The sequence below is a fragment of the Talaromyces marneffei genome, chromosome 4 (assembly GCF_009556855.1).
Source record: "Talaromyces marneffei chromosome 4, complete sequence".
NCBI classification, from domain to species: domain Eukaryota; kingdom Fungi; phylum Ascomycota; class Eurotiomycetes; order Eurotiales; family Trichocomaceae; genus Talaromyces; species Talaromyces marneffei.
Genome location: NC_072351.1, coordinates 1,191,203 through 1,216,823, shown reverse-complemented (window position 1 = coordinate 1,216,823; position 25,621 = coordinate 1,191,203). Strand labels below are relative to the sequence as shown.

The following is a 25,621-nucleotide window of genomic DNA, read 5'->3' as shown; positions in this document are numbered from 1 at the left end:
ATACGTGTCAGGAATATCAGGTTTTAAAAGACGGTAGTAGTGATGACGGTAGTCACGGTAACTACATCAGTAACAGTCACGACAGGGACGAAGGAAGTCACTGAAGGAGCGACGGAGTTCAAGACAGAGGTGGCAATAGTAGGCGAAGCAGGGGGCGCGTGAGTAGCGACGGCGGTCACAAATGTGGTAGGAGCAGCGGCAGCAGCACCAACTGCAGCACCACTCCAAAGAGTTGGTCCAGGAATAACATAGGTCGACAAGGATTGATAGATGTTGACCAAGATACCTGGGTCGGTTGGGGTGTAGAGTTTTTCACCAGCAGTACCAGCGGGATTGGCGGTACCGCTTCCAGTGATCTGCAAGTTGATGCATTGAGGGTAGTTTTGGGCTCCGTCTGTGTTTTGGGCAGAGTGAAGAGCGATGATTTCGTGGCGCAAGACATAGTTTCCAGGTGCGATAGTGGCAGGGATTTTTACAGTCCAGCTGTTGTTGGCGGCGATGAGTTGGTCGGAAGCCCATGTTCCTGGGACGGGGTTGTCGTTGATCAGACCACCTTCCTCTATCTTGACAAAGTTCAGCTTTGTCTTGTCCACGGTAGAGCAGTTGCCATTGCAGTTGGCGAGATAGCTGATAACGGGACCGTGGTGGCTTCCGGGCCATGTAGTCCATTGGAGCTCGACAGTGCCTCCTGCGACAACTGGAGCAGAAATCGCACCGGGTACGGCATTCCTGTGGCAGATGATGTCTGCACTGGTGTACTTAGTGGGATCGACGAATCCCAAGTCTGTTGCAGTGGTTGCCCACCCAATGACAGCTGGCGGGTTGGACTGGTAAGGGAACTGGTTCACGAGATATCCAGAGTAGCTGATTTAGTTGTAAGTATGCTTCTGGCTTCATGGTTGAAAGTAATCTCTACTTACGATTTGCCACCGATAACAATGTTTTGCACAAAGCCGTGGCCAGCGACCGTGGAGGCTAGAGCTAGGACAGCAGAAAGAGCAGCGACTTTCGTAGAAGGCATCTTGTCAACGAGGTTTTGTTAAAGGGTAGAAAGGGATAGGTAAAAGAAAGGCAAGGAGCTAGGTTGCTGTGTGAATGTTACGAGATGGAAGAGAAGAGTCAAGAGGCTTCGATCAACGAAGTAATGAAAAGAACGGGATGGACATGAAGAGAAGTGAATGGCCGCTGATAGAAGGAGCTGAAGAACAGGAGCATTTCGCATCTTTATATCCACTTCTTCAGAGGAGGTTTTGATAAACGCTCTCCCAGTGCCGACCGATGTTCCGAGCTCCTGTCATTTCGCCTAACAAGGTAGGGCCTTGGCTTGAGTTTGAAAAAGTACCTAAAAATGAGTAGGTACATGACTCTTGTTTAGCCTATATTGAGTCCTCGACAAACACGCAGCGATCTGCTGGCTGTCCTGACGGTAATTGATAATCATGACTGGTGGAAAATACGGACGATCTCGTCATGTCCAGATCTCATCCGATGCAATTAACCGTTTTGTTTCGAGTGCTATTAAAAGGACGGTATGATCTGGTACTGATTGGGTCGGATAGTCCAATTGACCACAAGATGTTTGAATTCGATGAAACAGAGTGGGTGGTGGTGGTCGTCGTTGAAATAAACATAGAGGGAGCACCCCCCTGGTCCTGCCCAATCAAGGGCCGTGCCAAGACGAGAAACTGTCACACCAGCCATTGTCTGACACCTTAAGCGCCTGGAATATCTATCAGGATAGCGCGTAATTTCGGCCTCAATTTTGTACGAACTGTCGGTTCATTCTTGGTTTTCTTGGTAGACTATGTTGATCATTTGTTGATGGAATTCACCCAGTATGAAAGCTTCATTCAATCGTTCCCCCGGCTCTACACCAATGAGCTATTCTTCACATTTGAATAGTGATGGTGGTGCACGTTTTATCTCTATCAAACATTAATAGTGGATGACAATGTCTTCGAGGATTGATCCACAGCTTGGCGAAACATGGTGCGTGATTTGTTTCTGAGTACCGATTGTAGTTAGAACGACAGGGGGTTCTGGAACGATCCGCATAAGTATCAACATGGTATATTGAGTTCAATGATGAACGAATATAATGTCGGTCTGATAAGAGCCTGTCTAGTGGCTGATTAGTCAAGGTCAATACTTTATTCTAGGTTAGCCACAATCAATTGAGACCATTTTTGGCTGTCTTCAACTTCAACAACCTCATGATAGCTCGATCAATAACGCTGACCAAGCACTCTTCAATTGAAAATGATAGAATCCTGAAGGGCCGTGACGCATGACGAATATCTTGGCAGACGTCCTAGGCGGAACATCGGAAACTCGAGTTCAAAGGTTCACGAAGATGATGGGATTGTGTTGCATTCGACTTGGGCTGGATAGTGATCATCATCTTGGCTCCTCGATTAAGGACATTCTAATATGCACTTTGTAGTCCGTGTGTCGATTATATAAGGTCCTTTGGAACCTGAACTTGCATCATGCAGTAGGCAATATCTTTCTGAATGGTCCCCATAAACGAACACTGGATCACAAGATTGAACCGAACGGTCTTCTTTCTAAGAACTGAGGCGAAGTCACAAGGACCAAGGAGTTTAGCCGGCGAAACTTCATCTCTAATGAAGTGCTTTGTGATGGTCCTTGGATGTAGGCTTCGAGTATTGGCTTGAAGCCAAGTACGGTACGCGTATTCGATGACTTCCGGCCCTTTGGTATAAAGCCATGGAACATTCTTTTGCCATCAAATATGAGAGCTACTGTAATGACAGAGATCACCCTCACCCCCACTAGTTACTACGTGGTAGAGGATTGAGGTTGAGATACCAGGGTTCTGAGTCATAGTCTCAGAGAATGCGGGTGTAGCCTTCCGAGGACTGTGAGGAAGGCACCACACCCTTTGGCACCTGCCGTCCTGCTCCATAAGAGCCATGGCACTCCTCAGTCTGCTGCTAATTGGCAGGCGGCTCGGCCGTTTGGAGGACCATTGATGCTCTCTGGTTGGCTCTTTTTTGTTTCAATGACAACTAGCGCGACGCCGCCCGCCGTCCGCGGTCTTGGCGGCTTACATAATTGGCATTCCTGCCTCAGGCCCCCGCGCATTGGCTGTGGTACCCGCAAATTCAACGGATTCCAGAAGGAAATCTCCTGTTTTGCCATCGACCACCAGTGCACCACCACGGACCCTGTCCCTGACTGCAAACCCATCACCTCACACCCATACTGGTCTTGGCCAAGGCTTCTGCTCAAGTCCAGTGCTCAACCACTGTCGCTCCCCTCTGGCGGTGGCTCTGCGGGCTATCAGTCCTCCCAAGCATTCTACCCCGTTCTCTCCGAGTCGAAACTGTTGAACCCGATCGAATCATCGTCGACTTAACGATCAGCTTAGTATCAACGACCGTCCCACACCGACATTCCCGATCAAACAATCTCCGCCCAGCGGAAATCGAACACGTCGTTATCCTATCGATCGATTCGCGTTGTTCTTTTTTGTTTCGCTGTTATTTCTTTTTCGACATGACTGTTGATTGTTATCAGTAAAGAACGTTCCTGGTTCGTGCATGTCCGGATCAGTGTCTCGCCCCTTACACAATCACGCCGCCTCGGTCGTCAAAGAAAGGATTATCCGAGTTCTGGGCGCTAGGATTGGTCCTATTGGTGAAAGGAACCTTCGTTTGAAATATTTCATTAATATTGTACCCCGTTCGAGGCGCGACGGGGATTAGGCGAGAATGAAACCACCAGAAGCCTCGTCGCCGGTGTTTGCTACATTAGATCCCACGGTGCTGGACACGGAAATGAATGGCATGTATCAGGATGGCGACATGGATTTCATAAACGGTGGCGATTACCAGCATCTTTCCCATGACGCTGGCCGGGAGTTCGACGACATGTTCGCCCGTTCACCTCAAACTACCGATAATAGCGGGCTATATATATCTCCTTCTGAGGTGTCTTTCAAACGGCAACAACAGAATCCCAACTCTCTTAAACGCCCCCTTGCGTTTTCCTTCGACTCGCCGTCGGATTCGGCAGGTGACAATTCGAGTCCTGGTTCGTCCGCCGAGTCAACGAGGGACCATGCTCGCAACTCCTCCATCAGTTCCGTTGTTCACAGCGAAGGTGCGGTCAAATTTGAAAATGAGGGATGGCAAGCATTCTCAATGAACAAAGATAATCTGTTCAGCTTGGACACCGATTTCAATGGCTTCGATACGAAATATACCGACATTGAATCGAGCAACAGGGTGATGGACTCGGCATTTGACTTTGACAGCGCAGCTAGCAGTCCTATGCCGCCTAACAAAGATGCCTCTCAGACAAACAAAAAGCAAAAGCATTCGACTAAACAAGTCATGGTAAGATTGCCCCTCTGTTTCTAGGATTATGCAAGATCGTTATCTAACAAGCCTTCCTCGCTGCTAAACAGACACATCATCCCGCTTCGCCGTTCTTTTCCAACAGCTCCAGAGAAGCGTCTCCGATGACGTCGAGGCTACACCCTAACTCACTATCTATTTCCTCATCACAATGGAGCGGTCGATCCCCTTCAGTTATCGACGATGCTTCTGCACCAGTTGCCAATGCTACCTTCGCACATAACACACCCTTGCATTCAAACGCGAATATGATGATCGGTCAAACCGAAGCACAATTTGGAATACCGGACTATTCCATGTCTCCCTTCTACGCCAAATCAGTGGCTCGCGTTCCATCTCGTCCAATCTTGCATGTACACCCAACGTCTCTCAAGTCTCGAGTTGAAACACAAATTCCGATTCGACTGACCATGTATCCCCTTCCCGCTGGCGTCAAAAAACTTCGCCTACCTACACATACTATTTCAAAACCTAAGTTTTTGGCAAAACCCGATGTTGGACGCTCTCCGGACATCCTTGAGTTGCATACGAGCCTCGTATGCACTAGTGCGATGCAAGACAAGTCCAAATTGGAAAGGGCATATGCAAGAGCTCGCGGCGAAGTTGTTAAACGGCGCACATCTATTGTTTCCAACACTACGGACGATAATCAAGAAGATGATGAAGACAAACCACTGGAAGGCGGTGAGGTCAAAATCTGTCAAGGATGTATACAGCGAGAGCGGAAGCGTGCATCACGGAAGAAACAGAGGAAACCCGGTGAAGACGAACTTTTTCAAAAAGACGAGGAAAAAAGAGTCATCGTTTTCAACACCAATGAGATCAAGGAATGGCTCGAACCAGCCAAAGAATCGACCGTCACATACACGCCCCCAGGTGCTATGCAGGTTGAGCTACCTATGCGAATAGCATGTTACTGTCGACATCAAAACGAGAAGAATGGGTTTCAAGTCATCCTTACGATTAAGGATCACCTGGACAATGTAATTGCTCAGGCAATGACCAATTCGATTATGATTACCGACGATCATAAGACCCATGCAGCAGGCTCGAGTTCTGCAACCGGAAATTCTAGCAGTGTCCTAGCCGATGCAACGCAGCTGCCCGGTACAAGCGTGTTCATTTCTAGTTCCCCTCAAGAACTGACAAAGGCTCCGGTTGGTGGGCAAGAACCGTTTCGCATATCTCCTAGTACAGATTCTCAAGGTCTTTCACAGCAAATGGCTTCTCAGTATTCAATTACATCGAGACCTTTTGCCACCATACCACAAAATAGCGGATCCTCATCTGCATCATTGACACCACGCAATGGCTCTCGGCAGACATCTCCATCTGAGTATGCCGGAACCTCAAATAAACGTCGGAAGCATAGCAGTTCAGGCAAGCTACCCACAGGATTGACAATGACGAGGCTCGATAGTCCTCAAGCGAGCTCTTCCACTAGCTCCACAGTCAACAGCCAAGTATCAAACACTCATGGGTATTTCTCACCAACTGAAAGGCCTTTCGCTACACCAATTGGTGTTTCCGGTCCATTCAGCAATGGCCCGCCGACTCCAAGCACCAACAACGAGAATTCATATTTCAATACTGTCCAACAAGCCCAAAATTTGGATGGCCTTGCTCAATTCTTGTCGACGCCTAGCTCGGCTCATGCAAGTCGTCCGGGCTCACCAGGTTTGACGGCGTCGCGTAATATCTTTTCGGAACCTACGCACAATCTATCGTCTGGGCCGAATCCCGTCAATCAAGCTTGGCCTCACCTGACAAATGCAGGAAATCGTTTACCAACTATTATCCATAAGCTTGTTCCGGCTGAAGGTTCAACTACCGGAGGAACAGAAGTTACACTTTTAGGCAGTGGATTCTATCCAGGTATGGAAGTTGTCTTTGGTGATACCCTAGCCACGACAACGACGTTCTGGGGCGACAAGTGTCTTAACTGTTTGACACCGCCGGCTCTGCAACCTGGTCTTGTACCAGTTGTCTTCAAACATGAGCATCCTACCTTTGGCCAAGCGCCCCAGACCCAGCCAATCCTTCCCAAACAACAACACTTCTTCCGCTATGTGGATGATCGCGAGCTTCAGATGTACAGATTAGCATTGAGCATTCTGGGCCAGAAGTTACGGAACCCTTCCGATGCTTTCCAGACCGCCCAACGAATTATGGGAGGCGACCAGGTTGCGTTGTGGAACCTACAGAATGATATTCAAGGGGGAAGCAATGGACAGCGACAAATTCCTAATTTGAACGTCCAAGGTCAGACGAGTGACCTGGACTCGAGGATGCTTACCTATCTAGAGTTCATCGATCTCGATGACAGCCCTCGTGCTCCAAGGTACAACTCGAAGTCATCTAGTGGTCAAACTTTGTTGCACTTTGCTTCATCATTAGGCTTGACAAGATTTGTAGCCGGACTTCTAGCGAGAGGCGCGACTCCTGACGTTCAGGATAAGAATGGTCACACACCGATGCACTTTGCTGCTCTGAGCGGACATGCTCATATTGTTCATCGTCTCCGACTTGCGGGTGCCGATGCTATGGCCAGAAGCATACGAGGATTCACGTCCGCTGATATTGCGACTTCATTACCTGCTCACCAGGCTGCACTCATTCCTGCTCGTCATTATCGGTCTCGCAGCGTTGGCTCTTCGCCTTCTCTGCGTCGTCGTCCAAGCAGTTCTGCATCCTTGAACTCTTTCTGGGAAGCTTCTTCCGCGTCTGAGTCCTTCAACCTGGCACAAGAACAGTCAGATGATGAAGGGACAACCGAATCAGACGAGGATGAGACGAATGTCTTTATCTCATCTTCACGGCGCTCAAGCATCCACCAAGATGCAGGATCTTCCTTGTATTATACTCGTTCTCGTGAGGACAGCGTGCACGTTGACAACGTCAATCCAGAAGTCACAGCAAACGATGAGACAGAGACTGGACGTAATACTGCGCCGCCTGCTTCTCTAGTCGCATGGCGCAACCAACTCGCTACTCAAATCCACCAATTTCAACAAAGCGTCGGTAGAGCATTCCCCAACCTTCCTGCTCTTCCGCCAATGCCACCAATGCCCGCCATGCCGGCCCTTCCTGATTATCAGGCATATCCTATGATGCGGCGCATCAGTAACCTTGTTCCCCATAGACCTGGATCATCCTGGTCCTCAAAAGACGGATGGTGGGAAATGTTTACCGGAAATTCTTCGCCAACTACCGCTCCTGAGAATGCTAATGAGCCACCCGCCTACGACGAGTTATATCCACATCAAGAGGCCGATGAAGATCGGGATCTCGAGCTTAAGAAGACTTCATTGCTTAGGGCGGCTACAGATGCAGCGCTTGATCAGCACTTTGAAGATCATGCGGGTCCATCTAATTCGAATGGGGAGACAGAGGAATCGGAAGAGGAACTCACAGACATCCGAATTGGCCGGAGGACGGTTATATCTCGTCAGCAACAGGAGCAACTGAAAAAACAACAAGCTCGCAAGATGAAGGGACTTCGAAAAGACAAGAATCTCTTCTTCTTCTGGGTAAGCATTCCATTCCCAATTTTCATTTTTTGTTGAACAAAATTGCTAACGATGGCTCATGTAGATTCCGATGTTGCTTCTCTTCTTAGGCTTATGGCTACGAAACTTCGTACCGGGTCTGTGGCAAGGCATTTCCGAGGGATACGAGTTTGTCAAGACTCGTTACATACACCGTACTGTTGCAGTAGCACCATAAAGAGATTTCTGATATGAGTTGCGGAGCCCCCTTGTTTTCAAATCATTTTATTTTTATTTTTTTTATTTCTTCCTTCCCCTCGATGTCTAATATCATTTTCTTCTTTTTGTGATCACAATAGATATCCTTTGTTTGAAGCGGGCGGATATTCACTTCGGTTGCATGCAGACAGATGGGAGATTATTGATTGTGTTGTTTCTTCCCCTTTTTATGCGGTTTTGGTTTCTTTCTTCCCTGCAAGGCCTTAATGATTCCCGGGGTGTTGTGAGATGTCCTGTACATATTTTCTACATATTCTATCATTAGCATTAGGTGTGACGAATTTACATTTACTTTAGGCCCAAGTTGTCCTCCATTATTAATACATGAGGCATATTCAATTAGGGCTAATTGTAAATAGGGTTAGGGTCACAATATTCCTGCCAAGATGTGGTCTGTGCAGGCACTGCGGAACTACTGGGAGGCATCGCAACTCCGCAAAACATCAGGAGGACACTGTGTGCACAGTCCACTATTTGGTGCCACACGTTTGATTTACAAGACCGGGATGGTGTCTTGAGAATATAAGTATTGTTCCTTGGACTTGGGAGGAAGCATGGATCCAACAAACGAGACTGGCTTGAGCAAGGTTACTGGTATACACACACCCCTCCCCCCAATGGATGATGTTTAATGTCTATTCTGAGCTTGCGCCGAGGACTAACTGTTTTGCCTATAAAATACAGTGTCATGCACAGATCCCTTTGGACTATTCTCGGACGTTCAAGCAGTTCTCGCCCCAAGACTACCATTGAAAAACCTCCATTGGAAATCGCCTACTCGACCCGCTCGATCCATCGAATCGCTCAATCTCGACCTTGTCGCTGCCCAACCCCCAGCATCCCCCGACGAGAAGAGGTCATCCAATGATTCCACACCCAGTGCAACTGCGCCTTTGCGACGACATCAAATCCCCGGCTTGCGACAGACTCCGTATCTGAGGATTTATTTGCTGAAATGCGACGATAATGAGGTATACAAAGCATCGTCACGGAAACTGATACGAGAATGGATGAAGGCATATTCTTTCTCGTCGCAGACCAGCAGCGGCAGCAGTGGAGGAGGAGGTGGTGGTGGCGGTGGTCAGGATAATCACGATGCGTGCGAATGGTTGATACTACACGTCCTACAGGATGGGGATGCGCCAGAAAAGGCGACCTCAAAATGGCCTGGTCGAGGTTCGACTTCGGTGCTGGAGAAAGTCAAGGCGGATTTCAATGGGTCTTCCAAGACGGCTGTGGATAGAGTAGCGCAGATACGGCTTCCGTCCCAGACGGGGAAGTCGCAGGATCATAGTGAATTCGTGGATCAGCTTAATGATTTGGTGGATAAAATTAAACAGGCTATTTTGACGTCGTTTGATTTGCGGGTCACTCAGTACGAAGAAGATATTCGTGAAAAGGACTCTCAGCGAAGCTTGCCGGGTTGGAACTTTTGCACGTTTTTCATTTTGAAGGAAGGGTTGGCGAGGGGGTTTGAGAATGTGGGTTTGCTGGAAGATGCTCTTGTCGGATATGATGAGCTTGCGGCTGGGCTGGAAAGCGCTGTGACTGATTATCTGTCTGGGACAGGAGATCAGCACGGTGGCGGCTTTCTTGATTATAGTTCCGACAGCAAAGAGAAAGCATTAAGTGCGCTAGAAGCCTCGAAGCAGCAGAAACCAGTGCAAGATGGTGAGAATGGAGACGCCGCTGAGACAGAGACTGATATATCACTGGTCCTCCCCCAGGAATACTTCCCTCTTGACTCTTCGAAAAAGCCGTACAGGGAAATGATTTTAGCCAACAATATTTCTGTTTTTGATTTCCGCGCCTACGTCTTCTCTCGACAGTTGAACTTGCTGCTCAAAGCCGCCAAAGCACCTTTCTTACAAGGAAAACAAGATTCTGGACCGGCCGTTGCTGGTGCAGACGATCTCTCATTACTTGCGGAAGTATGTGATAGGGCAATGGAGTTCATCATCATGGCCGCTAGGACTCTCCGATACGATATCGAACGCGCGTTATCAGAAGTGAAAGAGGAAATTGGCAGTGCACAGAAGACGGCCGTCATCGATGACTTGGTCTCTTCGTGGACGTATGCAGCGTCTTGTCAAATATTGTCTCAAACATCCACACCTTCATTTACGCTTTCCGAGTCGTCGTTACGAAAGACCGGAAGTGCTTTGACTTCATCTGTGGCTCCGGCTGACTCCAGATCCAACATCCCGAAACGATCCAGCTCGTTGGTAACCGCGGGTACGGTTCCTGGTGCCAAGCAACCCCCAGCAAATAAAACGGGCGTTGAAGCTCTTGCGTCCGGTAGAGGCGAACTGTATCAACTTGGAAGAGGAGTCCTTGAGGAGATGGGCAAGCGACGAGGTTGGACTCATAAGTGGGGAGATCTCGATCTGCTATTTGACGAATCTAACATTCCCGGTGATGATATGGAGGATGTTTCGCTTGACGATAGTGGTGCGAATGGAAAGATTGAAAATGCCGAGTACACAGCTGCCATTTCCTATAACGCCAAAAGCCTATCTTTGCCGGTATTGCAGAATGCTTTGCGGTCCAGAAAGAATTTCTACTCTTTGTACGAAGTATTTACCGACTACATGTTTCGTCATTACATCTCCGCCAACCAAATCCGTTCCTCCAAAGCCGCAATGACAGACATTGCCGTCCTCAGATTCCGTCACAAGGATTACGAAAGTGCTGCATTCCTTTTTCGTCAAATAGCGCCATTCTACGAAAGTAGTCATTGGATATCAATCGAAGGTGCGATCTTGGAGTTGTATATCCGATGCTTGAAGGAGTTCGATCGAAATGACGAATATGTACGCACTATGCTAAGACTATTGTCATTGTATGCATCGTATACACAATCAAATCTTTCACCTCGACAGAAAGCATCCCTCGCTGTGTCTGATACAAGCTTTGAAAGCAACGTCAGTCCATACGTTGAAGAGTTATTGCAAGCTTCAAAGAGTATTGCAAAGGAAGTGAATGTCCCTTTGTCTAGCTTTTTTGGTGATCTTGTGGTCGATCCTGAGATTAAGCACTATGAAGATAAGGATGGATTTCAGATGCACATCAAATTGCGGTGCTTGTTGGATAAGGATATAGTAGCAGATTCGATCAAAATCAGACTGGTTGGTGCGCCTGGGACGCTTTCCAATGAAGTTTGGCTGGAGAATACGGGAGATATTAAGATCAAATCGAAAACAACGAGGTTGTCGATTGATTCATCGGTGAGTAGAATCAGTTTTCTTTATATGAGGGTAGTCGCTAACAAATGCTCTAGACAACCTTGCAAGGAAAATTATTCGTCGACCGTATTGAGATCCGAGTTCAAAATCTTGTATTCATACATAGCGGACATGGTGCTTCCTCAAGTCTTCCTCCTGGCTTTAGGGAATCAGAACCAGCTGAAGCAGAAACTCGACCATTCATCTGGTGTTATCCACCAACACATGGTCTTGAAGCAAGGCTTGCCGCACCACGCTCCATCAATCTTGAGGAACTCCGAACATTTGAGATAGAACTGGATAGCGGACGTAACAATATATCAAATGGGTTACTTCGCATTCGCCCAGCAACCGCCGGTCTCCGACTACGGACTTCAGACATTGTTGTTATTTCAGGGGATATTGAATTGACATCAAACACGGAATCTGGAAGTATTGAATTCGTCAACCTTGCGCAAGACACCTGTATTCGATTCCGGGTCCCTTACACTGTTGATGAGAATCATACGATACTATCTGCGCGATTAGAAGTCGCTTATGAGACGGATGCCGGCCGTTTTACGTACATATCGACCAGTTCGGTGGTATCCACGTTACCCATAAGTGTCAATGTGCAAGATATCTTCAGAGATGATGTTCTATTTTCTCGATTTACAGTGAGCCCGGCAATGCTCGTTCCGCTTCGAATTCTAGGCTGTGACATACCTGAATCAGACGTCTATGAAGCCCAAAGCGGCGTCAAGGGCGCTCTAGCATTAGACGTGTTTCCCAAACAGCCGGCGTCTATAATATACAAAATCAAACCAAAAGGGGGCCGAGCACCGGCAGCCAACTCAACGGCAAAACGGAATTCTCTGCGGTTAACGGTGCGTTATATGTGCATTGATGACGAGTGCCTTTTGTTAGTCAGGCAGAAATTCAGTTCGGCTCTTGCGCAGAGCAAGTATAAATCGCTAGCGCGACTATTGACGCCTCATATTGTGGATGCGTTCCGAGAGCAATTGTCGACGTCGGATATGGAGAGTATCGGTTTGCTAAGGGAGATGAATATGTTGTCGTACAAGAATGTGCATTGGGATGTGGTGCTGAAAGGGCTGCGCGAGTCTCTTAGAGAAGAGGTCCGCAGCTGGCTCGTCAAATGGCATCAGGTAGGATACTTTCATTCCTTCGAAAAAGGAGGGTGGTTGATCTAACGTATGAACAGGACAATCTTGTATCAAGCCTACCGGAAGACAACGAATCCGAACTCGCTCGCCATATCGTCATCCCCGTCGAAGTCCCCGAAATCCAGGTTGTCCATACAGCGGAACTGCGCCTCTCAACCACCGATAGTAACACGCCCACCCACGCAGCCGTCGGCCATATGATCCCCGCCGAACTCATACTATATCATACACGAAGATGGTGTTCTCAACAAACCGAAAAGCAAGAATCAGGCGGCCAGCTGGAATTCGCGTACGAACTACACGTTAACCAGGATCAGTGGCTGATTGGTGGACGACGAAGGGGTAATTTCACAGCTACAGAGGGCGAAATCAAAAAATTCGCTATAATGCTGTTGCCACAGAAAGCAGGGCATTTGTTATTACCTTCTCTTGAAATCAAGACTTTTGTCGTTGGCTCTACTTCCACGGCTGCTGGAGCGAACACGTCCACAACGATGACGGTCGGACCTGCATCATCAACAACGCCATCATCAGTCACCAGTCCAGCATCCGCTACGACGACAAATGCGCCCTCTGCATCATGGACGCAACAGCAACGACGCCAAGTACCCAACGAAGTGGACTATAAGAATCACGCAGAGACCATTCTCGTACTACCTGATTTGCGAAAGACGACCGTGAGTCTGGAGTCTGGAAATCCGGGACTGATCGAATCTGAGTCTCGAATCGCTGTATAACTTTTTTTTTCTTACTTTTACTCGGAATTTTTCTTCGCTTGTGGAATTTGTATATAGTTTAGATACCAGGCTTGGTTTAGACGCTATCATAGACGTGAGAAATATATCCAAGATGACACATGATAGCTCATTACTAGCAGTGGACCGGCAGTTTATTTAGCACATACTAGTTACGTATAGAAGTAGTAGACTAGGTGATCCCGCGTTGAGGCTTTGTACCTTCTTTTTAAACATTTGGGGCTATGCGACTGAAAGTGTTCGAAGCAGCTGAGCCACGACGACGAAGCGGCTATTTCAGGACATTCTCATTCATGGAAGGAGTTCGGTGTTAAGTAGAGTAGTTCTATATAAATAATCCATTGCCTTGATCGAGCAACGACACGATATCTACTCCGCAAGGGTTGACAAGTCGTTTTTAGTACGGTACGAGATAATTACAGCAGACAGAATAAAGCCATCATGGATCCATCAGCTGGCAGATGCGCAGCACCACCACCACCATACACAGGATCAAATAACAACTCCTTCAACGACAAAAAGTTACCTCCAATCCAACAGCAAAATGCACCACCCTTCTTGTCATCACCATCATCATCATTGCAACCACCACCATCCCACACAAAACTGGCCTGCTTGTCTCTACATATGTCAGATCGCATCCGCCTGCTCAACTTCCACCCGCTCAACTTCCACCCAGAACACATCCGCATCATCACCGATGTAGTCCGCGCAAATGCCGTCAAGGGCGTGCAAGACGTACGCTTGTACGATCAATCCACAGAAATAAAGCTAGCCGGCTACCCATGGATAAGCGGCGGTTATAGACCATTGCCAGAAGACAGGGTAGGCGCGATCAAAGTGATGATAGCTATGTTGAAGACGTTGTATGATCTGGGGTGGGTAGTGCAGTTTGCGTCTGATATTTGGAGAAAGGGGAGTCTTGATAAAGGTACCTCCTCCTCTTCCTCCTCCTTATCTCGATCAATTGATAAAATCTGTTTTGAGAGTAGTCAACTGACAGAATAATGCTAGATTCCCTGATAATGCGCTACACCCACAATATACCACCACCACGACCAACCTCGCACTGGCTAGGAGTCTCCTTTGACTCCTCCAACCTGCTCAGCATCGTCAACGCACCCCCCTCTTTAGGCGCAGCTGTCGCCACCCATTTCGGCGATGACAAGGTGAGCAGTCACAAGCCCGCCTTTCCAGGCGAGAAAAGAGAATACTACGAGATCAAGTTCCGTGGTCATCCCTGGCGGCCCTCGGGCACAGAAGCTGTAAAGTCGCGATTACTCATTCTGGGGTTGTTGGAGGTGTTGGAGGAGCATGCGTTTAGGCTTTATACGGCTATTGATCAGGGGGATTCGGAGGGAAGTGGGAGCGATACGTGGTATTGTTGTCGGGATGAGGACTGGGTTGAGGGGATGACTGTATATTAGCCATAATATGTGTGCACAGTTCCTCAAGTCGTTCAAGAAGCTACATCGTGAAGTCTGATAGTTAACTTATACCTAGGTATAACTATACACTACTACGTATGCACGAAGTAGTTGGATTGAACAATGTCCTGCCTGCCTCAGGCTGGCGCAATCCGATAAGAAACTAACTCCCTGTGCGATAACGGAGGGGCAAAAAACAAAAACAAAATGGCCATACTCTGTAAATTTCAGTACGTAAATTACGCAATGGCGACAAACCTATTTCCACGACCTGCGAGCTAAAAGCCTCGGCACTCAACAAAACGGGCGGTGGCTTCCCCAACGAAACCGTTGCTATTCTGTAGTCTGTGTGTGTGAACCATGGTACTGTACTAATGTGGCATATACTTGGTTAAGTTTTGACTTCCACCCATTATAGTTAATTTGATTATTGCAGCTATGAGTCAATCTACGTAGTAGAGGTGGTGAGGTTGATGCTTAACGTGATCGTTTACAGAGTTGTTCGGATTGTAGTATGTACAACATTGGGAAGTGGTAGCGATATAGAAGAGTCAAGAGGTGAGCCCGATCGCATGTGATAGCTGAGCTTTCGAGATTTGAGGCTATCCGTGTGCGCACTCGACGGTGACTACATGACTGTCAAAAGATGATCACTATCGTCATGAACATACAGACATGCCATCTCTCTTCATAGTACTACTTGGTGACATGTAGACGTCCAGGAACATCTATGAACCAGCTTATCAAAAGACTTGCAACTTTCTTTGCACCTGATTTGTTTTCCGTGCTTTTAAAGATTTTGTCACCGATCGATCTCGAGCTTGTGACTGTCCAATGAGAATTGTTATATTTGATGGAGCCGATCAGTGGGACATGCAGTGGCTATAGTAATTGGCGGCGACAGCCACCGGTCCCTGGTAACACGGGTGTATGGAAGCTTCCACACCGCATACATACTAGTTGCATCCTCGTGTACTACATGCTCTGCAGTAGGCATGCAGTCGTGTATCGCTGCGTACAGTTCGTGTATTCGTCGCTCTCATGATCGTACCGGTACTACATACTCGTAACTTGGTACATTCTTCAGGTCGATGACTTTATCGTTGAGCTGGCCAGTGACCAATGGAATGCTGTTTTACTTGGTGGTCAAATAGTGAACGCCCAGACGGGTCAATCAGAGACCCCGTTCAATCCACTAAACCTATCTAGGTTGTTTCTGGATTGGGCTAGACCGTACGGAGATGGGAAGTAGATCATCTGTGGTTGAGCGCTTCGATAGTTAACCACGGAGTAAGTTACCTAGTTACCAATTTACCCGTATGTATGTGTATGTATGAATTCAGAAATTCAAACCCTCAACACCTCGTGAATGTGTAGCTGAAACTCGCATATCCACGACATTTCTGCCCACTACAAATGGCGCTTGACGTACTTTACATATCGACCAATTTTTAGACTCTGCGGATACTCCATCCGGACTCGCCAGACAACCAACCAATGCGCGGCCGCCCTCCAGGCCAAATGGAGCGACCCGAGATCGAGCATGCATGAACAACAGGACTAGTGTCACGATGTATCGAGTTGGCCACTGTCGGTGGCGGCTTTTGAGGATTCTCGTCGTGTTGATCGTGCGACACGACTATCTGATCTGGACGGACCACGCACATCCCGAATGTATGGCTGCGTGGCTCACGATGGCACAATCGCATGACGAACACCTTGCAGTTGACGGTCATAATCATCGAAAGCTTAACTTAACTAAATAGAAAGTGATGACTTCAGAACTTGGTTGACTGTGTTGCTGGAGTGATCTTGAAGCTGACAATTGTATCGTATCATACGGAAGCAATAGCCATACAAGCCGACGGACACTAAGACACGCCACCGACCAACGACAGACGGTTGAATCGGGTCTTGGCAGCATTCGATCCAACCACAAGAAGCCAAATGCTAAAGCACATGGCCCTAAACACCACGCACTCGCCCTCATTGTTACCATCCCTTGTAATTTATTCACGCTTTGTTCCGTGTATTTTTCTTCTCCCCGCTGAGTGGAAGCTCAAAGCTACCCCTGTCTTTAGACTTTTGCCCCCCAAAAGTTCTTTATGGAGTAAGCCGCGATCTGTTGAGAAGGGGTATGGCAGATTTTTTTCAAGTAATTTTCTCAGCACTGGCCAATCAGGGCTTCACAACGGAGAAATTCAATTCAATTCCTGCTCGTCCATACAGCTAAGATAAAGATAAGGCGATAAAACGCGTAGTCTGTACGCAAATTACCAAATACAGCCCTTACTTTCTTACCCGGGTTGGCTTTGAGACCGTGGAACCGGCCGCCTCCTTCCCTATTTTCATATGATTTTTCTGGACGGTATTTATCCTGCGCTTTCTCCTTTCTCCTCCGTGTCTTCCCTATCCTCTGCTCACTCGGTCTTGTCGAAGTCTTGACTTTTTTAAATCTGCCCGGCCAGAGCTCGAGACACAAAGCAAGCCTCTCAACAAACCGTGCGTGTCAAGTTGCGGTTCGTTTGGACAGGTCAGTCACCAATTGCTTCCACTCCCACTCAAACCCAGAGCCATTGGCTAATGTCGGTTGTAGATTCAAACTTTCACACCACATATACGAAATGTCGTCCACCGCAGTCCCCAAGCGCGTTGCGCTCCAGAGGAATCTGACCACCGACTCGTCGGTGGCCAGCTCAAAGTCTGTCACACCCTTGGACAGCCCTCGTCAATCACCCTCAAGCACATCTTTGTCTTCGCTTGAATCTGAGGCCCAGGGCGCCAAGAACTCAAAGATGGTCGATACCTATGGCAACGAATTCGAGCTCCCTGACTACACAATCAAGCAGATTCGTGACGCCATTCCCGCTCACTGCTATGAACGCTCTGGACTCAGAAGTCTGTCATACGTCTTCAGAGATTTGCTGTGTCTTGGTACCACCTTCTACCTCTTCCACAACTATGTGACACCCGAAACCGTGCCCAACGTTTATGCTCGCTCTGCTGCTTGGGCTTTCTACACTTTCGTGCAGGGCCTTTTCGGTACTGGCCTCTGGGTCATGGCCCACGAATGTGGTCACCAGGCTTTCTCTCCTTCCAAGGTTCTCAATGACACCGTTGGCTGGGTCTGCCATTCTCTCCTTTTGGTGCCCTACTTCTCCTGGAAGATCTCCCACGGCAAGCACCACAAAGCCACTGGAAACCTGAGCCGTGATATGGTCTTCGTTCCCAAGACTCGCGAACAATACGCCTCTCACATTGGCAAAACCATTTACGAACTCTCGGAGCTTATGGAGGAGACCCCTATCGTCACTGCCACCAATATGATCTTGCAGCAACTTTTCGGCTGGCCCATGTATTTGCTCACTAATGTCACCGGCCACAACAACCACGAGCGTCAGATTGAAGGACGTGGAAAGGGCAAGCGCAACGGTTACTTTGGCGGTGTCAACCACTTCAACCCTAGCAGCCCCCTGTACGAGGCTAAGGACGGCAAACTCATTCTCTTGAGTGATTTGGGATTGGGTCTTGTTGGTTCTGCTTTGTACTATATTGGACAGACTTATGGCTGGCTCAACCTGCTTGTGTGGTACGGCGTGCCTTATCTCTGGGTCAACCATTGGCTTGGTAAGTTCCTTTCTATCGCTTTGATGAATCACGACTAACAAATAATAGTGGCCATCACTTACTTGCAGCACACTGATCCCACTCTTCCTCACTACGACAACGAGTCCTGGAACTTCACTCGTGGTGCCGCCGCCACGATTGACCGTGAATTCGGATTCATTGGCCGTACCTTGCTTCACGGAATCATCGAGACTCACGTCGCTCACCATTACATCAGCACCATCCCATTCTACCATGCCGATGAAGCCACCGAGGCCATTAAGAAGGTCATGGGCAAGCACTACCGCACTGAGGCTCACACCGGAGCTCTTGGTTTCCTCGCGGCCATGTGGACCAGCGCCCGTACCTGCCAATGGGTTGAGCCCAACGAGGGAGCTCAGGGTGAGAGCAAGGGTGTTCATTTCTTCCGCAATCGAAACGGCCGTGGTTTGCCACCAGCCAAGTTGACCAAGGCTTGATTTGAGCAGTGCTTCATGATTGCAGTTGTTAATGAGGAAAGAGGTTGACCGTTTTCTGTTTGCTTTACGTTTCGTTTCCGCTGCCTGTTTCAAAGACTCAGCATTCAACTATAGAATCCTTCGCCGGGTCGAAGTCCATCTCCAAAACTTGTAGATATGTGTCGTCTAGACAGACAGAGGCGTTCAGGGGACACAATGCTATATTCTTTTTTTTCCTTCTTTCTTTCTTCGCCCTTTGGCACAAGATTCATTTCATAGCGCCTGATAAAAGTGTCGGAAGGTATGACAATACTCTAGAAATTTAATCCGACATAAGAATAAGGTATATTCTGGAATAACTATAAGAATCATTCATTATCAATACATGGATTAACTAGAATATTCATGCCTAAAAGGCTGGAATTTGCGGGGAAGCCTAGGGTCCCTGCCCCAGAAACCTTATTTGATTTAATCTATTTCAGACATCGCGGTTAGCCATTAACTGTTAGTTAAGTTAGTTAGTTACTTTCAGGTTTATATGATTAATTAATCATACCAATCATTCATCTTAGAATTTTGTACATTGGTTCATCGGTATTATGTACATTTCTATGCATCTATACATGTGTGTATGTATGTATGTATGTATGTCTTAATCAGTCAGTCATTAGAGAGGAGATACTCCGTAGTCCGCCTTTCCATATCTCGAATTCTAGTTCATTATCATTCCTGTTCCTGGCCTGTTCTGCGTCATGGCTGACAACTACTCCAGACGTCCAGGGCGCAAAAACGAGTTTGATGCGTCGTTTTGTGATTCGTTCTATTGTTCGTGGGGTTGTGGTTGTAGCAGGTGTGGCGTTAGGAGGGGGTTGGGTTGTTTTCGTGCTTGGAGTAGATTCGTGTTTGTTGGTACCGTTCTGAGTTGGTACGGGTGCTGACGATGACGGCGGAAGAGGAGGGAGAGGAGAGGATTGTAATGGTACCTCTGTTGCAGTTTTGATTTCTGTCTGGGTAGTCCCGTTTCGTTGGGGCGTTTGGAATGGCTGTACTTGTACTGTAGTCGCTGCCGCAACACGAGAGAGGTCAAGCTCTTCCTCCTTCTTCAAAGCTATTCGACACGCAATCTGTGTAGACCACACGAACCCCAAAGCAGGCGTCTTTTGGGATTCGCTGACGTCCGCTTCGTCGCCCCAGCCGGTGAAGAATTTTTGTTGGTGCGACAGGCTCAGTGTCTCGTTTCGGACTGGATGGCCGACTATATATGCGCCGTCAAAGGCTTCGTCTTCGGCGGGTAATTGCTGCGACGGGGAAGGGGAGGACGGTATCGATGACGAAGGTAATGCCGGAGAAGATGAGGGAGTGTGTTCATTGGTTTCCATCATGGCTAATTTCGAATATCTGTTATGCAGCGGTGTCTGACTGCTACTACTACTTCCCCCGCGCGGAAACCGGCCGTACTGTTGTTGATGTACGGCTGCCGGCGTATCAACCATCCCATCAAACCGGTCAGACACCTGATTTGCAACGACAATGGCTATATCCTCCCTCGCGGCGAGATTGCGCAACATATGCCCCAACTTCGCCAACTCGCCGGATCGCGCGGAGAGGCTCTGCATACTATTCGAGGCGTGTTCAGCGCGGTAATTGGCTGCTATGGAGTCGATGACGACCAATCCGACATTGTAGCGCGATATTGCGACTGGTAGCTGATAATTGAGGATGTGGTCTTGAGTTTCGAGGTCGATCGCTGTGATGGAGAGCACGTTGGCTAACGAGGGTCTTTCGGCCGCGGGCAGTTTGGAGAGATACGGATGCGACAAAAGGATTTGGGATAGTCGGGGGGTTGAGAGTGAGGCTTCGGTGGATATGTAAATGGCTTTGCGGCCGAGGCCATGCGGGGAAGGGAGTTGAGCGACGAGGAGGAGGTTGAGGAGGAACTGCGTCTTTCCGCTTCCACTAGGCAGGTAGGTAAGTCAGCCAGTAGAACTTGGATGGATTTGCGATTCAAGGAGATATGTACGTACCTCTCGCCAGTAATCTCAGTCAAATACCCAGTCGGTATCCCCCCGCCCAAGAGGTCATCGAGCGCGGGGTCCAAGGTACTGATAGTACTCCATCGCGACAAATCCAATCTACTCCCTCCATCGTCCTGACCAGCTGGAACTACCTTATCATCCCTATTCTCATTATTACTATACTTTGCATCATGAGGCACTGCCCTCGCCGAACTCGTCTGATATCCCAAATCCCCATGCAACCCAACAACAACGTCGGCGCACAATCGGCGTACATCAGCCGGCGGGACGTGCGCGCGTTTCGCGATTTCGAGATAATCGAGCGTTATCAGATCGACGGTGGTGATGTGTCTTCTCTCTAATGGGGGGAGGATGTGGGTGTATGGTTTTGTGTTGAAGTTAGGTATAATGGTTAGGAGATCCATATGATTCTTTTTTGTGTGGGGGATTGTGATGTGGTGTCACCTTTTTTTTTAACGAGATGTTCGGACTGATAAGTCGTTGGTTTGGTTCGTTATCGCGGACGCGCCTCGCGTGCGCCAATCAGCGGTGCGGATTACTACTCAATAGTACTATGTAAAGTTCAGATATTCAATTTTTCTAGCCAAGTACGTACGTATTCCATTGTCGGATAGTGGATATTGTCACTGCTGTCAAATTTGAAACCTTGGCGGCTCTTTTCTTGAGGCTTTACGCCTGCTGTCCACTCGATCCGCCCACTTAGGGCTTGGTGCTGGCATTACCAATTCGGGAAGGCTCGGAAAACCCTAACTCCAAGTCGACAACGAACAACAAACGAGCAAAGTGAACCTAATTCCTTATGATAAAAACAAGCAGAAATACACAGAAGCCTTTATTGAGAACTACTTAAAAGCTCAAGAATGATACAAAATCTCTGTGCCGGGCAGAGCATCAAAGGACACAGCGGACAGAGGTGCCAACGCGTGGGTTATTTTTTATATCACGCAGCATCTGACCCTCTATTGACTCTCTTGATTCCTGGTCCATTTGAGCCCTGAAACCATTGTACAATGACCTCCGCGAAGTCAAACAGTAGACATAGTTCATGTATGCGTAGGTTAATTGGCATTAGAAAAACCAGGGCATTGCTTCTATGACATAGATGACTGCTTGATTTTTCTTGTCTTGACACCATTGATGTAGTAGAAGTAATTGCTCCCATAATGGTGTTGATAGGGACAATATTACACAGCTTCTCGCACAGGAGCGTCCATCTAGTTGGCTGGCCAGCATTTCGTCCAGGGACATAGAACAGTAGAATCCGATTAGCAGCTGAGACTGCTCACACCATAGTCAATAGATAGTAACGACATTTCCTAGGGTCTATGCATCGCGTGACTCCTCCTTAATACCAAATATCCTCCATTTTCGGAGATAATCATGTCCGTGAATCTCCAAGGCGCGATGTCAGGATTTGGCCAGTCTACCTTCTGTTTGCTAGGGTTCATTCACTCACCTCATTCAAATACTCCATATTAGTAGTATTACCAACATTACAGTAATTGAAATATTGTATGGTCTTCCAGTACAGACATCTCCCAAAATGTACGACTCGTCCTCATACCTTGGTAGTCATTTCGAAGGATATATTCCAAATACACGCATTCAACGTTACACAACCCATCTCCGATCAAGGATTCCTCAGATCGAAGTGAGGAAGAAGACGAGATCATCCAGTCACGCGCGTGCCATTCACATGACATGAGCAAGGTAAATCCCAATCCCTTGCTGATTTCAGCATACATACGATCGTCCCGAGAATTTGGATTCGGCCCATATTGGACCGACTTACTTCAAGTAAGGAAGCTATAGATGCAGATGGTATGGATATGCCAATACGCACGATTATGCGTATAGATCGAACTGTCTGCGGGGTTTGGCAGCGGTCGAGGCCAACACGAGGCTGGTTACCACCTAGTGGATATACGAACGTAGCGGACGAGTCTAGGGTTCTCTGATCTGTCACCTGTCAAAAATAGACGGAAATGAGCTATCCGTCTATATTGTGACTATCGCCCTGTACCGTACTTGATATCTTAATCCAGGAGAATGTCGAACCTCGTTTCTGGGTCTTCCTGGAGTGGCACATTGATACATCCAAACCCAGGTTATTGGAACCTATCTCGCATTTATTCCACCTAAAAGCATACATTTGCATTCGCATTCACATCTTTTTCTCGGGATTCGGTTTCACATGCTTTTCAAGTCGATGATGCAAGGGATGTGAAGATTTGGCAGTGAAACCAGATAACATTCTTCACACTTCCCGCCGTCAATTTTTTGTAGTACGTACGACGACGTACATGGGTGAATGGCAATTGCGCGTGTCGATTTAACCAAGCTTTCTCTTGGGTTTTGCAAACATAACTGACTCGCGATTTAGAAAGACGTATGTGCATGACATGCCCAGGCAATCTCGGTTAAGCGCAGCACTGCAGAAAAGGGGGTGTTCAATATCGACGTCGATCGTATGACGGGAGTTGACATTTGTCTCATTCTCGTCTGGTTCTGGGAGTGACGGAAAAGTTGGTTTATTCTGAAAGTTTATACAGGAGACATCAATTGATTTGTTCAATTGTTTACCTAGGTACATGATTGCATATATTGGCATGACGCTTGACGCGGCTAAACTTTTATATTGTTCAACTAGATATGTAGGTACCTGGGTATTCATGTATGTATTGACATGGTATAACCGGGCAATTACCTAGTCTTCATTCCTCACTCATCATTTCGGACAGTACGTCAATAACTGTGGCCATAATGACACCAAAAGGCCAGTGTGATAGCTCTTCGATGCGCGACTGACTAGGAAGAGGCACTACTCAATGTCATGAAGAGCTTCCAATTCGAGACGACCATCAGCATCCGGTCAACCCTCTCTTAAGATTTGGTCGGCAACCCGTCGGCAATACCAGGGATAATGCCAGGCTGTATGCTGTCCGGCCCTTGATCCTGAAGGGTCTGTAGACTGCCTGAGGGGGCAGTTACTGCACGTAGTAGTACCTACAGAGTATATATCGTGACCGTTTTATGGCCTAAGTACGGGACCAATAAAGGAAGTAAATTAGATCATACATGAGTCAAGTTGGATATTAATATGATTGTCATTATAATAGTAAGGAAGGAAATCCTTCGCGATTGTCTTGATTTCATGATTCATGCTAGTACGGAGTAATCCCACGCGTGATTGAATCTCCGCGTACGGAGTACATACCTATTCCACGATATAAACCCAATCCAGAAACTCCCCCCGTTTCAATGCAAAAATTTCCTATCTTCCACGAAGTACTTCGTAGTAGTATGCCTTTATAGACAGGGATCCCAAGGCGCCTTATACCAAAACAGGCAAAACCGTTGTGTCCGCGGGTCCGGGATCTCGCATCCGAAAGGGTTTGACAACGGTCTTTTTATATAACTAACGGGCGCATTAATATAGTGATCAAAATCTATATTTCATGGAATAAATACATGGTATTATTGCCATCAAGTAGTGGACCTAGTAGTGACAGCTGTCAGAGTGACACGGATTGTAGATAGGTCCACGGGCTGGTGTCAAGATACCCTTGAATATACGTAGTATAGGTATCCTTGGAGGGGTTTGATACAGACCGGGGGTTGACGGGTTTGACTGTAGTACCTAGTATCCGGTGTTCAAAACATGCATGATGGGACAGGGAACATTGAATGATCGATGAAAAGATAAATATAGTACTATGTATTGTCTCAAATACTGAGTAATACCCTTGCCCTCTGTATTCCTAGTTGGTCGGGGTTTATCGTATGAATCGACAGTATTAAATATGTGACATCGTGGCTTGAAGCTGACATGTTCTCGTAACCAAGCAACAGTAAGTTAGTTGCTTGAGCTGCTACTGACAGGCTGCCAGGGGTTAGGGTTCACTACGCCTTGGTCAAGCGCGAATTGAATATGTTAACTAGTAACTATAGATATTATCCAGTCATTGGCTACATTGCTATTGAGTCCAGTCATCATCCATGTTGAGCAAGCAAACAATAACTACATGGTTAGGCAAAAGCCAGAATCGATGAATCACATACCGAATGGAGAATAAACTCGGAAGCGAATGCAGCACGAAATCAGTCGGCGATTCTTGACACATAGCTATTGTCCGGGTGCATAATCAGATAGATATATATTCATACCTAGATACGTAGCTGTCAAGTTTTGGGCATTCTGTATATCAATGCAAGGACTGGATTTTGACTGAACCTTATGCACATTATACTTCAATACATGTATGTTCGCTTATAGCCATCCGGCAATGTTATTTAGAAGAATGTTTTGACAAACATACCTTATAGTTACCTATACCAAGCCTCTATATCTATTTACTAAATCAGACAGCAAGAAGCTCTGCCCAATCAATCGCGCAGTAGATTACAGCAATACACACGCAATGCGGTGCGCTGTTATGCAAGGCTGCATGGTACAGTGCATTCTGCCGCCGAATGCACATGAACTGATCTACTCAATTAAATACGTAGAGGATTCTGATAGGACATGGAATACGAAGTCGTCGGAGAATATTTTTCTTCGCTCATGTAGGCGTGCAGATTAGGTATTTGTATTCCGGCGAGGACGATTTAAGCATATTCCTATCTAGTAGGCACCGAATAGGTGAACTGATACAATTGTCCATCTACATGGACATTGACATATTTACATTTACATTTACATATGCTGAGGCACGTTATGTAGACAAACAAAGGCGTTAAAGCCACACACCTTCCATAACAAGTAACCAACCTACTCGAACCTGTACATCTCACATC

At 47.4% G+C, this 25,621-nt stretch overlaps 6 protein-coding genes across 6 annotated transcripts; 4 read left to right on the top strand and 2 right to left on the bottom strand.

The window, feature by feature from the left end:
• Positions 1–23: 23 nt before the first annotated feature.
• On the bottom strand, positions 24–1,021 carry EYB26_005496 (uncharacterized protein; the record flags this gene model as incomplete). Its single annotated transcript, XM_054264781.1, has 2 exons — positions 24–864; positions 921–1,021. 2 exons carry the CDS (start codon positions 1,019–1,021, stop codon positions 24–26), a joined length of 942 nt encoding a protein of 313 aa, XP_054120756.1.
• A 2,716-nt stretch (positions 1,022–3,737) lies between these two features.
• On the top strand, positions 3,738–8,111 carry EYB26_005495 (uncharacterized protein; the record flags this gene model as incomplete). The annotated part of the gene is made up of 3 exons (XM_054264780.1): positions 3,738–4,364; positions 4,436–7,915; positions 7,980–8,111. The coding sequence occupies 3 exons, from the start codon at positions 3,738–3,740 to the stop codon at positions 8,109–8,111; spliced, it is 4,239 nt and encodes a 1,412-aa protein (XP_054120755.1).
• Positions 8,112–8,706: 595 nt separating this feature from the next.
• EYB26_005494 (uncharacterized protein) lies at positions 8,707–13,279 on the top strand (the record flags this gene model as incomplete). Its single annotated transcript, XM_054264779.1, has 4 exons — positions 8,707–8,746; positions 8,837–11,379; positions 11,433–12,524; positions 12,581–13,279. 4 exons carry the CDS (start codon positions 8,707–8,709, stop codon positions 13,277–13,279), a joined length of 4,374 nt encoding a protein of 1,457 aa, XP_054120754.1.
• A 459-nt stretch (positions 13,280–13,738) lies between these two features.
• EYB26_005493 (uncharacterized protein) lies at positions 13,739–14,724 on the top strand (the record flags this gene model as incomplete). The annotated part of the gene is made up of 2 exons (XM_054264778.1): positions 13,739–14,228; positions 14,312–14,724. 2 exons carry the CDS (start codon positions 13,739–13,741, stop codon positions 14,722–14,724), a joined length of 903 nt encoding a protein of 300 aa, XP_054120753.1.
• Positions 14,725–17,076: 2,352 nt separating this feature from the next.
• On the top strand, positions 17,077–18,809 carry EYB26_005492 (uncharacterized protein; the record flags this gene model as incomplete). Its single annotated transcript, XM_054264777.1, has 4 exons — positions 17,077–17,092; positions 17,164–17,257; positions 17,321–18,351; positions 18,400–18,809. The coding sequence occupies 4 exons, from the start codon at positions 17,077–17,079 to the stop codon at positions 18,807–18,809; spliced, it is 1,551 nt and encodes a 516-aa protein (XP_054120752.1).
• Positions 18,810–19,444: 635 nt separating this feature from the next.
• Positions 19,445–21,228, bottom strand: EYB26_005491 (uncharacterized protein; the record flags this gene model as incomplete). Its single annotated transcript, XM_054264776.1, has 2 exons — positions 19,445–20,744; positions 20,813–21,228. 2 exons carry the CDS (start codon positions 21,226–21,228, stop codon positions 19,445–19,447), a joined length of 1,716 nt encoding a protein of 571 aa, XP_054120751.1.
• Between the last annotated feature and the right edge of the window lie 4,393 nt (positions 21,229–25,621).